Raw genomic sequence first — 14,154 nt, 5'->3', positions numbered from 1 at the left:
CTCATTTAGTATTATGTATTAAGATAATTTGCCCAAGCATTTTAGGGTTACGACACAATATACGGATATTTTAATATATTTGTAGGTCTCCGTTTGTTACAGTTCACGTTGTTTCGTTTACTCTGTCGTAGAAATACACGATTTTTCATAAATGCTTATTTTTCTTGCCTTGTTTACAATGGAAATTCCATCATGGAATGCACAATCGTACTACTTGTCGTAAGTAATATTCCAGTCTATTATAGGCTTCTAAACCAGGTCACTATAATTTCGATTTAGTCATTTGAATTCAAATTTGGGTAAGAAATTACTTTGATTTTTTTCAGGTATGTAATATTTGAAGAGGTACAACCATAACTGATGTATGTACGAGGTATGTATGCATGTGGATATATGTAATTAAGTCTTCTGCAGTTGGAATTCAAACGAATTAGCACATTCATGAAAACAGAACAAGATATTTCAATAACATGTGTAAATAGTCCAAAAATTTAAAAAAAGACATCAACCAATTGTCAAACTGTAAAGTAAATTGTGTTTTTTTTTATATTCACTTGAACCATATGTAAATACGTACTAATTGTAAGTTTGGCACCGGAATATATTTCATTGTCGACCAAAATTGTATGGGCAACTACAAGTATTTAGAACATAAAAAATTACATGTATCTAATAAATAAATAGTAACGCATATCGAAGGCGTGAATACAATTACGTATGGCGAGCTCGATTGCATATCAGTTCTTTAATAAAACATGAAAGATTGGCAGAATAGTAAAACAAGAAGAGTCGGAAAAGTGAAATGACCAGATTTGAAAGAACGAGTAAAATAAAGAATGTATGTGTGATACGTAAAAGAAGACAAATTAAAAAAATATTAACTGACGTATTACCAAATATTCACAATAATATTAACAACTTAGTAATAATACTTATTTAGTATTTGTGCTACATACTTTTAGCAAACTGCTATACACAGGTCAGACAAGGTTTTTTTAGTTGGTTGGTTAATCATTCATACATACTTTTGACAATAATGAAATGACGATGAATTGTACTTAATACCGCTTGGTTTCTTGTTATTATTATTTATACACTGACGTGTTTTACATTAATTATGTATCTCTGTACAACAGGGTGTTAGTTGGTGAGTCTTTTGACAGCCGGGTTAGAAGAAGGTGTTGCTTTGATTGATTTCCGACGATGAGGTAACATTTCCGAGAAGAAATGAGGAATCAAACGATGACGCAGCATTTCTTGCCCCCGTCGCCATAATCTCGGATTTCGGTTGGCTCACCAGCAAACCGCTGAAGCGACACGGTTGGACTAGGAGGTGCTCCATAGGAGGAAGCAGACTTGGTTGGAAGATCATTCAATCCTCCTGTCAAATTATTAATGTAAAGTTGGTTATTTAGTTGGTTAGTGTTCGAGTGCATATTGTACCCAAAACCACCCGCATCATCGTACAGATAAAAGTTTTCATAGTTATTAAAGTCAGTCGGTAGTAGCGTGCGAGTCTGCTTTCCACAGATTAAAGCCCCACCACCACCACCACCCCACCCGGAAGTCGAGGAGTAAGCGAAAGAAGCGCTGTCAAACTCGGAATGAGAAAAGTTCATGTTCCAATTGCAACAAGCATGTTCAAAGGCCTGACCAGCAGCATTGCTATTAAAGGAGGACAAGACATGCATCGGTGGCAGCTGAGACTCAGTACCACCACCACCCTTGGGCAGTCCTTGTCGTTGTAGAAGTTGGTGCGGGAGTTGAGCGTGCTTTTGAGAACTAGAACTACGACTACTGGGATACGAGTATGGGACGACAAGGTCGTCGTCGTCGATGTCATTGTCTTGAGAAGACGAAGAAGTGCTACTGCAAGAGGAGGAGGAATTGGGATTTTCTGCGAGTAGAATACCGTTGGTGCGTGGATTGGACGTGGTTCGACTGAGGGACCTGTGCTTCTTGAGGTCAGCCAGGGTTCCTGGGGGACTGAGCAGCGTACTTCCGGGGAGAATTCCACCACTTCCGCTACCACAGCTCGTGTAGGGAGAGGGGAGGGAGGGGATTCCGCCGTTGTTCGTAGCCCCTCCCCCGTGCGTCAGTGTGGACGAGGGTGACGCCGTATTTATGGTGACTTGGACATGAATATCAATTGTTCCATTTCCCACCCCGACCAAACTGTCCCGACTTCCACTGAGCGAAATTCCATTGGAACCTGTAGCGTTGTGGTTTTGCGCGTCGTTCGGACATGAACAAAGGATTATGGTGTGAAGACGATAACATAGAACAAAAAATTAAACAAAAGCACGTGTTACAAAACACAAAAATTAAAACACTGACAACAAATGAACAACTGATAATAAGTTTTTCCTTCTTCTTACAACGGCGACTATGTGTAGTTATGTATGTAGTGCATTTATGTATGATTTGCACATTCAAAGCATCATATTATATGCAATTGCACATGTCTGTGTGGACGTACATATGTAAATTTTGTACATACGTTCCAATTCCATCAGTTTCTTTCATTATTCCATTGCACACATGTCCACAATCCACATTTCTGTTTAAAAAATTACGAAATCTGAACGAACCATTATTCAACTCACCAATTTGAACTTTGTCCATGGGAGGATTAATCTCTGGTTTCGGAAGGTTAGCATTCGTGTCTATGACTTGAGGTGGAGGTTTTGGAGTATTTAACTGCTTCGTCTGGTTGTGATTGTTGATATTGGAATTGACATTGATATTTTTCACTGCGTGGTTCGACTTTAAATTGTTGTTAATTGTCGTGGGTCCTCCAGCATCCGATGAGGAGGGGGACATGCCTGCCTTCTCCGCCAACAATTGCAGCCTTTCTGCGTCATTGGATGCCACTTTAATCTGAGAGACGGAGCCTCGCCCAAAAGCTGCGGGATGGTGAGATGATGCCACCTTGTCTTCCGTGTCTTCTTCCGAACTGACCTCAATCATATTATTACTCGTGGGCGGGTCACCTCCTCCGTTGGCGTCAATAGTCGGCGACGGGCTGTTGTCCTGCAACAAGAAGTACAGACCAAAATCAGGAAAAAGTGACAAAAAGAAGGCACGTCTGCAACACAATATGCAGCCATCTTTTTTTCCTTCTAGCTCTAAAGCAGAAAATGTAATTCTCAATGGAATAGTCCAATTTTCTCTAATGCTAATAAATGTTGACAAGCAGCGCAGGCAAGGAGGGTCCAGTGTATGCAGAAAGAACAATTCGTGTCCTCATACGGCCGACTCTGACTCAATAATCCACTTGACAATGGTTGTCATCTTAAGTGTGTATGTAGCCTACATGTGTACATAAGGGTACACAAATGTACTCCTGCACTCTCACCAGGAGATGAAATCATGTTACCCTGGTTCAGGTAAGATGAGAACGCTGACTGGGAAGATGAAGTCAATTTGCTCTTTTTACTAATGCCCTTTTCACCTTCCACACAAATTAGATTTGAGAGGAGGACAATATATTGTGAAGGAAAGTCTTGGTTCAGGGGCTTCCTCATCATCTCTCTTTTTCTACAGGTTTTGACGAGAGAGACGAGCTTTCCATTGCACATTCGTTATTATTAAGTTGTCAGGACATGTCAGGATCAGTAGATTTGCTCATGTCGTTTTCTTGAGCTTCATCAAAGGAATATATACACTTGTCTGCACTCCAACCAGCAACTTCTTTTGAGAGAAAGGCCTTTTTATCAAATATTTGAGTTATTTCAAGTGCCATGCAATGCAATTTATTTTCAGTCGTAGCTGGAAGACGAGTCACTAAAAGTCAAGCACATCTTATGTATTTCCTCCTGAATTTGTTACTCTCTAAATATGGTTCTTTCTCCTCTGTTTCTGAATTTAGCTGACAAACGCCCGTGCATTGGATTCTACAAGTACATGAGCAAGTTGTGATTACCTTGAGGTTCTCTCTGGACATGAGAACATATTCGTTGGCGGTGTCTCGCTTCGTTGCGAGGCCTTTGTCTCGTTGGGATGTTCTCCGAATGCTCTGCGTCCGCGAGTTGGATGACTGCGTTCTCTTCAGTCTTCGACTGTTGGCCGCCTCCTTTTTGACCTCCTGTTCATTTTTGAGTTGTATTATTCTCTCCTTGATTTCAGGATCCTCGCAAATGGCTGTAATTTAAGTACACGTGTTACATACTGGATCGCCCATCTCCTTTCCTGAGTGGACCATACATAATGCTGCAGTACGAATTAGGACAAGAACGATCAATATTGACCAGACCACAGTTGAAAATCTATGAAAAACCTGATTCTTTTCGGTTTTATTAAACTCTTAAATTGCCAAGGATTGAAAAATATTCCAAACTTTGCTTTCACCTCTGAGCAAGTTCGCAGTAAATGAATGGCTGCAGTTACATTTTGTAATGCACATTAAATTGTATTTTGGAAAACTATATGTATGCAGAAACCTAATATTTACCCAGTCTTATAAAATGAACAACTTTAAGTTTTGGTTGCCTACATCGATTACGGTTTTCATTACGAGACCAGAAGTGGGTGAATCGAACCAAGAAATTCAAAGTACTCATCGTTAGTTCAGGGTTCAGAAAGACTGTACAAACGCAATGACTGTCAGCATCAAGAACTGGGTTCTCTGCTTCAGCGAATGTCGTTTCCGACTAGCGGAAATTATTTTACCAACCTGATCCTGATTGATGGGCGAAAATAAACCACCAATTATGCTGCTTTAACATTATGGAGTTAAAGTCTTTGAAATTTTCTCAACGTGAACTAATACACGGAGATTTCTAAACGAGGAGTAAATATATTGTGTAGCATGCTGTGAAGTGGTTATACGTATAATACAAAGTTTTTTTGAAGGACAAGAAATATGGGAATAGGACCAAAAATTGTCTTTATCATCATTTTGTACCGTATGGCGTCTCATTATTCCGCGTCCTGGCGTTGAGGTCGGCCCCATTTTGGACGAGCAGTTCCAGCACGTCCATCTGTCAAAGAAAAAGATGGCCGGTCATTTATTTATCGCATTACAATTGCACCTCACATTTCATCCCAGTCCATTAACAATGTCCTGAGAACGAGAATTCGCCACCACCAGAATTAACTTGATGGCTCCTGTCTCTTATCGCTTGTCGTGTACTATCAAGCAACACCATGCCACCAACATCCGTCGCCCACCACACTTTTCCACTCCTTTGCAATTTGTCTCGTCTTTCTCTGACATTTCAACTTGTCCTTCCTTCACCACTACCAGCAGAGCCAAAAACGGTGCCAGAAGTGAAGAATATGTATGGAAAAGGAGAAAGTGGTCTCTGTGATGCAATATGCATGCTCGAACTACCCAAAAAAGAGAATTTATTGTACATCCACTCCAATCGAACTTGGTTTGTAATCAATAATTTATGTCGCATGATTCATGTCCTCTGCACAACGCAAACACTTGCATTTAATGGCTCATTGCATATCAATTACATAAAGTCAATATCTGTCAGATATGCGTTGAAAGCACAAAGTTTAATTGCCGACATTATGCCCAATTTCCGGCTACTTAAGTATAAATTCGTTTCAGTGAAAGTAAATACGTGCAAATTTTATGTGTGCTACTCGCTCGGATTAAAAATCAATAATTTGGTTTTTAAAACGGTAAAAATCAACAGCTATATAACTCACGGCTTTTTTGTCTCATCTCAAGTTCAATGAGACAAAAAGTCGTCAATAAAAGAATAGCCCGAAGAGAATGGTGTCGATAGGACATTGATTGCTGGCGAGAGATGGACTGGTCACTGCCATTTCCGGTAGTAAACTCCTCTTATCTCCTTTTCCCATTAGAGATTGTGGTTTTATACTTTTACCCATACCACCAGAGCCCAGCACAAGTTCGCGAATGTGTATATCTGCAACTGGCGAAAGTGGTGGTGAAAGTATTTATGTATTTATATAACTTACATGGGACCAGCAAGCGGCTCCGTGGATTCCTTGCCAGCCATCCTTGTCCTGCAGATCGGTGGCCACATGGTTATCCAAGAGAAATTCCACGACCCGATAGTATCCATTTGCGGAGGCAATGTGCAACTGCAACATAAGGAAACCATATTTTCACTTTACGCTACAAATCTCATCAGAAAATGCTCTAAAGGAGCACTTTTTAGCATCAAATTATTATGATAACCGCAAGATGCAAATGCGCCCATGTAGAATGGAGGAGGAGATTTACTCTGAATTTCAAACAGAAAGTGTCATCTGCAATGATGGAGAAAAGGTTGTTACTTGTTACGACTTTTTGATGCGACATGCTCTGCATTTCTTTAATGGAGCAGTCGTTTCAAACGAAAGCCTCTGCAATATTGGATTTTTGCCTTCCACGATGGAAGCTGCCGTACACAAATATGACAAGATTTGAGCAAAAGTAAAGCCAACCTGATGTTGGCTGCAGTGTGTGCATGTGGATCCTAACAAGGGATTATTATTATTATTGCCTTAATTGTGCAATTTGCACAAGAATTTCAAGATGTGTAATTTCATTTGAGAATTCTTCCCTGTGGTGGAACAGATGTTGTTTTCCTCCACCTTGCTTGGAATTTTGAGATTCGTGCAAATAAATGCAAATGTGGAATTAAATAAAGACGAAGCCATTTATTTTCATTATTATTTGCACACGTTCACATTCCTCTTCAAACTCTGTCGGATTTTCAATATCCTGAGAAAATATTTTGCCCCCAATCCAAATGCAAAAGCGAAAAATAGCTGGCATCGACTTCACATTTTTTTAAGTTTTAACCGTTAGATAACAATTAATTAAACACGAGGAATTTTGCGAATTCAATTTTAAAAATAATGCAAGTTTACGTATAAGCCCAAAACTTGAACGCTGAAATTCATTCCTACCCTAGCAGACGTCATTTAATGAGATTCATTTAAAAATGTATCAAGAAAGGGAAGTAATATTAAGTATATTCTTCTCTTTTGTTGCCTTTCTTGGTCGAGACTTTGTTGAATAGGAAGCTCGACTGTAGAAAGGAAGCGATGAAAAGAAATATGCATTCATATGCTGCTGAGAAATGCAAGGTTGCAACTAAACGTAAATATGTGGACGATGATACAATATACATAATTATGCATCTCGGAGGAATAACTGGATACAACTGGTGCCAGACTTCATTTAACATCTCTTTTCAAATTTAATTTCCGACGGACGCATGCCAAAATCCTTCTCTGGAGAAATTTTAATTATTTTGGGCTTTTTGATGTCTGCTTAGCTCATCGTGCATGCCTCTCGTGTAGTCTCGAAAATATCTTCCATGGTTGAAGTTATAAATCTGCATGAATTTTACACCTCAAAGAAATAGTTTTCCCAGGTTCTTTGTGTTATCATTGAAATAGTTTTCACATAATTAGTCAGCTTTCTTTCTAATCTCACAAAAGAAATTTAAACATGGAGAAATAATGGGTCCAAATCTAATCTCGAGACCATTTTTAGTTTCATGGAGAAAAAAATGGACTTACAGGAGTTGCACCATCAGCATCACGGGTTTCGAGATCTCCTCCCTTGGCTAAAATATTTTGCATATCGTTCAACATCACCGTTTCTGGTAATGCTCTCGTTTCTTCAATCAACTCCTGTGTCACGCCCCGTTTCGCCATCTCGGACTCGATGTAATCCAACGTGGCCTCTGCAACACGTGCCACACAATAAACATTAATTTACATACATTGTCATCCACATCATGCAAACAAATATCGCTCGTTAGTTTCACTAGGAAGAGGACACCCGAAATGAAAACACCTTCCGCTGGCGAGCGTGAGGAGAGTTTCCTTCCTCTTTGTGCAACATGTCATTTAATCATTCGGACGGACACAAACCCTCATTTATTTGAATTAGCGGTTCGGTGAATAACGATACACAAACTTTATTCGATATGGGCATGCATGAGGTTCAAAATTTCATTAAATTGATAGATTTCAGTCCGCTTCTGCACAGAACGGACCGGACGGCGAGGTTGTGAATAATTAATATTACTCGCAGTGACTAAAATTGCATTGATAACCATTTCTTACCTTCATCGCAAATGTCATAGGGCATGTTTCCTTCTGCATTGACTGAAATCAAAATAATTTAATTCAGTTGAGTAAATGCTTCTGACATTCATGGTCATAAAAGAAGACGTATTAAATGTTAGCTCATTCGAGAATGAACGTTAGTTACATACCTGCCAGCAGATTGGCACCTCTGCAATAAAAAATACAGAATTAAGTTAAAAACATAAACCAAAAGGTCGTATCGAAAATTCTACGGTTTAAAATTTATGAGCGCATAAATATACGATAAATCCAGGATATTACATGGAGGACAATAAATTTGTACTGCGCGTTTGAACTGATATTGAACCAAGGACAACAGGAATCGGAAAGAATTAATCTATCCGATGATCCATTCCATTTAATGAGCTTTTCTCTTCCAATAACATAAACAGGAAAATCCATCTTGTGACATAACCAAATGAGAGCAAATCATGCGAAATGTCATCAGTCAGTAGTTCTGAGGTTCGTTTGTGCTAAACTTCTGGCACAATTATTCCCTCAAACTTTTGCATATGCTGCGGAAGGAATAAAGTTTGCATGATTTTTTTTGGAATACCTGTTCAAAAGTTTGATTAGAATCAATTAGTCGTGTGCTAATTGATGTCAGTTTCAGGAACTGTAGTGCCTGAACAGGTCAGATGATGCAAGTGGGGAAAATGCGACAAATTGATGCAATTCTGCATAATATACGAGTATCATATAAGTAATAAATTAGTAGTAGACACATCAAATATAAGCAGGATGTACGAACCAATTGCTTAATGGATGGTTTGCAACAACCTACGCTGCAAGTTAGAGGACGTCGAAGATAACAATGCTCATTCCATCCGAAGGGAAGGTTATATAGGGCGCGGTGACAGTGCAATTGCAATACAATCACAATAGGCCCTCAAGATTTCTATCCCAAATCAGGATTACGATAAATCTAAACCATGTTATTAGTTAGTTCAACTGTGCGAATTTTGCTTGATATGATCGGAACTTTTCAAAATTTAGAAATTTCATCAAATGCATTGCGCAATGATGGTAGGCGCACTTGAAGTAACAGTAATAGATGAGATGTATATATATATTTATATCTGTAGATATGTGTCAGGGCAAGTGTAAAGGGAACCAGCATTGTACAATAGTAATGTGCTGTAGCCTTATTTATTCATCCTGCTTTGACTAAAAAATTAGTTGACAACTTCCTGTCCATAGGTTTGAGCATGTGAACATGTATGAATAAGTAGCAACTTACTTGGCGATTAGATGTTTCACGAGATGCAAATTTCCACAGGTGCTGGCGGCATGGAGCGGAGTCCATCTAAACCAGAAAGTACAGATAAGCACATTTTAATAAATCCAGAATAGCCATCATTTAACTATTCCAAACTTCCCACAATGCAAAACTTGCAGCTAAAATGTCATTATGCGATTTGTTTAAAATATTTACAAGGTTTAAGGCTCTATAATGTCCTTCAACAAAACATGAAAATGGGTGATGAAGGTGTTGCTGGATAAATTTGAGTTTATAATTTTTTCAATGAGACACGTACCTTTCACTGTCCTCCGCATTTACGTTGGCTCCATAGTCCAGCAGCAATTTCAGCATTTCTTCGGAATCATCAATACACGTCTGAAAAATAGACAAAAATGTTATTCAAAATAACAAACTCATTTCATGCTCAGCAGTTTGGTGGAATGAATGCGGACCGTGGCTTATCTGATCTGCATTTCGTTCGTAGACTTTAAACCCCCACGAAACTAATGCAGATTGTGTAGATTGTCATGAAATTTAGATTAATTATAAACGAGGAACTATTTAATTAGTTTTCATTCATAAAGGAATTCTCAATTTCATACGAAATTGATTTTGGTTTGACATTAAAATTACCCTGGTTTGATTAGTGAATACCTTATGCATATTTTAATCAAATGCTAAAATTAGTTTGATTACGTATATATATTGAATGCAGAATTGGGGTATTTTTTACCTAGAAATAGGCATGATATATTGATATCTAAAAATGTTTACATGAGTAAATTACAGAGAACTTTGTGGACTAGCGACTATTTTGAGACACCTGTAATTTGGGGAGGCAGAAAATCACAATGACATTTATACTTATCTACGTATGGATACACAAAGTTCATGCTGGTGGTCATTATTTGTGTCGTAGACTTCACCCATACTCCTTGAACTTGATTTATTAATTGGTAATTGCAAAAACCCAACCAGGCCGGAAAATAAAACAGCAAACTTTATGCATGCAAATGTTTTCACGAGGAGAGTAAAAAAAGCTTGACCTATTCACCACATTCGGCTTCACGATAAATATATATTTTCTTTGACATGAAATTGATTTGTTTTCCTGATGTTTGCGAAGGAGAAATTTGTAGATTGATCTAACAGATATCGCAGCCATTCATTACTTTTATTTTCAATCCATGCATATTATTTGGTTCCCGAATTAATTCGATCTATATATTTATGGGTTCAAGTGCAGGTAATACGTAGATTCCCTGTGGACACGAACTTTCCACAGGGAATTGAATGCTATCTTTTCAAAGTCTGCCTTAAGTTTGACACCGACGCTGTTGTGTTCAAAATGGGAGGTCATATTTTCCATTTGTACTTACAAACTGTCCAACTTCGGTCTTCAAGTTTGAATGAGAGATCTGATTCCAATTTGGGAGAAGAAATAATATAGTTTATTTTTTATGAAATCATGACGCTGTGTGCATGTCACAGATCTTCTTGTGACAACCCAGCGTTGTAAAGGCTCTTGTCAGTTTAAATTATGCAAGGATATATCCTTCATCCAACGGATGACCACCTCATTAAGGGCAAATTGGTCGCCAGTAGATCAGAATGTATCCTTCTTCTCTGCAAAGATAAGTATGTAGCATACATATGAAGTAATATCCAGGTACGCACGCACTGACCATTTTCTTCACAATGCAACATCATTACAGTGTACATGAAAACCTATCCATGATGAAAACGAAGTCATGTCTGACATGTGTATGAACGGAAGACATATAGAGAAATATCCTCATTAAAACTTGACCATTAGAAGACGATGAAATTCAACTCGATTCTGACAACTACGGAGTTCCAGTTTTCTGGAATTCAGTGAAACCTTCGTATTCCATTAGGCACAACACAACCTCATTTATATTGGATCAACTGAACAACGGGATACTTTCCTCGGAAAACGTGTGCATTGTCTCGGTAATGCTGGACATGCATCCATATCCTTCGGGACATGCAACCTTCCTTGTGAGAAGCACCAGCAATTGTACATACTCTCAAATTTCCCAGGATGATAATAATTATGCTGCAATTTCCCAAGGCCTCTGACTTGGACTCAAATGTTTGAGTGGTATATTTTTTATTCATTTGGCAAGTGATCGGCATAATTTTTCAGGCATCATTTCTAATGGAGTGCTTATTATGGTGCAGGCTGTGTAAAGAACATGGGCCAGACTTTCACCAAACTTTCTCTACATTACTTAATCCCAAGAGTTTTACGCAAGATTGACGTGCAATATTTTCTTACTCTGCCAGGATTAACGGTTGCATGGTGAATCACCAAGAACTTTCCTCCAGAATTAGTTTTATTTTGCACGAGATGTGTACGTACATGTGCACCGAGCGCCCTCAGATTCTTGCTGTTCTTATTTAGGATAACAATTACCGGCTAGAAAGTTATAACCATGATTTATAAGTTATGCTCCCGGGGGAGAAAGCTGCAATGATTGACATCCCCGCCACCGAATTGATATTTCCAGAAATATTTCCCGCGTGAAGATGACAGAATCTGTTACAATATCCAAATCAAGTGGTGGTGGTAGTAACCCAATTCCAGAGACGTGTGCATTTTGATCATCAAAGTTTATATACAGTATAAAATGCAGGTGTTCTACTTGAGCTGTCTTGTTAAGAACAAGAAGCGAGTATGGATTTTCATGCATCATTCCCATGCTTCCAACCAACAACGTCTAATCAACCTGCCAATTGGAATTCCCATCATGCTTTTCTTTCACTGTCACATCCATCAATGTCTCCACGCCGTGTAAACGCTGCCGTCTTTTTGTCAGATCCGGATGTAAATGGAGTCAGAGGTGAATTAATATGGGAGTCAGGTATTGTCTTATCTAATCAAACTGATTGAGCGAGTTTCACAACAATATTCAACATCCAATTCCCTCACCCACTCGATCGAACAGAGCTGAATTTTTGGAATGCTGGTACATTTATTCTCATCCACTCTTCTGGCGCAACATATTTAACTCTGTATTACACAAGGATAGAAATAGAATAGCAAATGGACTGGCATTTCTGCTCGATATCATTCTCTCGTCCTGTGCTGGAATGTTGTCTTCAACACGATAACATTCAACTAGTTGTATGGACTCGTGGTTCACATGAGTTACATAAGTTAAGCTACCTTGAGGTCCAAGTAATAAAAGATTTTTACTGGCTCGTATTGCCTGTTTAATTAAATTCTTAAAATACCCCTTCGATTTTACGTTGGAATGTCCCATCCTCGCGATACTTCAATCGAGACCAGGCATGATATTCCAATACTCATAATACTGTAGTCTAGACTCAGCAATTTCTAAACGCGCAACATTGCGCTAGAATATGCAAGTTTTATCAAACCAACCAAGCTACGAACACTCCATTAAATATTATCACAGTTTTCTCCACCCTCATCATCCTGTCATATGCATGCACATAAGTGTAGCAGAGTTTGTACGATGTGTGCAAATTGGGAAATCATTAAGGCGATAAAACTTCCCACACAGAAAGAAAAGCAATTTGCACGTTCAGAACTCGCTGCTGAGCCAAAGCCGTTTTTCTTATAAATCTATCTACACGGTCATAAAGTAGACATCAATTACAATAATCACCTCAATTATCTAACCAAACCTCTCCCTTCTCGTCACCATTGCTTTCCCCTCGTGCCCCAAATCTGCTTTCCAAAAGATTTCCAAAAGAGCTTCTCAGATTTCCCTGCCTCAACCCTTTCAAATGCTTTTCCCAAAACTCCAATTACTTTTGTGATGTCGGATTATACGCATGTGAACAAAATGAGTAGATTCACTACACAAAAACCTTCGTCTTCTTGTCCTATCTCACTCAATCTCTCTGATTATTGGCTTTCGGCTGGAAAACTCGCAGAATCTGATCCACCATGAATCAGAAGCTGCGTGGCTTTGAACTAGTGCACCCTTATGTGCACGTACATATAATTTATATCTGGATGAATAGGTATAATAGATATCAAGTGAAATTGACGTGGGTGGTTTGGTCGTGTCGTAATTTCACCTTCGTCACAAATGCAAGGATGTCTGTCTAGCAAGCTAAAATTTAATTTCACAGTACATAAAACAAAAGTAATAGGGGGAATGTATTAGTAGATGCTTTCATTTCCATTGCATTGCTTGGGAAAAATATGTGTCTATTTCTTCAGAATTACAGAATTACGTAAGAGTGTATTCCAGAGCTGAAGCAGAAAATCCGAAAGAAAGAGAACAGCGAGGAATAAAAGCGCTATCTGTTTTAGTGCTGATGATGGTGTAGTTTAATAAGTTAGTTCTTAAGGGATTAATTTAGGACGTCTTTCAATTTGCATAATGTACACCATTTATGGATTATGTAGGCATGTAGAATAAGCAGATCAAGTCTTCCATCCGAGCACATAGCAGTACTCACATATTTCTGTAATATATAGTACCTTACTTTCTTATATAAGATACATATGTTCTCCTGAGTTGGATTTTGAGTTTTAATCATTTAGCATAATAAACCTCGTTATGGTTTTGGGAGTTTCCTTAAATCTTTCCAGTTTTCTATTTGCCAAAGGATCGTCTTTCGAAAGGAGTAGAAAAAGCCATTCAAACTCATAAAATCCCAAATATGCGATAAATATTCATTGATAAATTTAATCGACTACATATGCACACATTGCATTATCGCCCTTCAAAACTACATAATACAGATAATGAAAAACATGCGTTGCAAATAAAATGATAAAAATTCTCTAAATTTATGATCACTTATTTTAAACTCGTGGGCTGTTTGTGTAT

General features: G+C 38.4%; 1 protein-coding gene across 4 annotated transcripts in view; it reads right to left on the bottom strand.

Moving 5' to 3' along the window:
• Positions 1-78: 78 nt before the first annotated feature.
• Positions 79-14,154, bottom strand: part of LOC110842502 (protein phosphatase 1 regulatory subunit 16A) — a 39,866-nt gene continuing 25,790 nt past the window's right edge. For 2 of the 4 annotated variants that reach the window (XM_035850118.1, XM_035850126.1), the window contains exons 5-14: positions 9,612-9,691; positions 9,314-9,379; positions 8,202-8,221; positions 8,050-8,091; positions 7,498-7,664; positions 5,941-6,066; positions 4,907-4,982; positions 3,926-4,143; positions 2,607-3,033; positions 79-2,212 (exon numbers count right to left, since the gene is read on the bottom strand). In XM_035850118.1, the coding sequence (XP_035706011.1) occupies positions 1,236-2,212; positions 2,607-3,033; positions 3,926-4,143; positions 4,907-4,982; positions 5,941-6,066; positions 7,498-7,664; positions 8,050-8,091; positions 8,202-8,221; positions 9,314-9,379; positions 9,612-9,691 (2,199 nt within the window). In that variant the 3' untranslated portion in view covers positions 79-1,235. The remainder of the gene's footprint in view (positions 2,213-2,606; positions 3,034-3,925; positions 4,144-4,906; positions 4,983-5,940; positions 6,067-7,497; positions 7,665-8,049; positions 8,092-8,201; positions 8,222-9,313; positions 9,380-9,611; positions 9,692-14,154) is intronic. The other 2 variants (XM_035850129.1, XM_022088251.2) reach the window with 2 other exon arrangements.

The sequence above is a fragment of the Folsomia candida genome, unplaced genomic scaffold (genome assembly GCF_002217175.1).
Source record: "Folsomia candida strain VU population unplaced genomic scaffold, ASM221717v1 Fcan01_Sc001, whole genome shotgun sequence".
Taxonomy (NCBI): Eukaryota; Metazoa; Arthropoda; class Collembola; order Entomobryomorpha; family Isotomidae; genus Folsomia; species Folsomia candida.
This window is presented reverse-complemented; position numbering and strand designations above follow the sequence as displayed.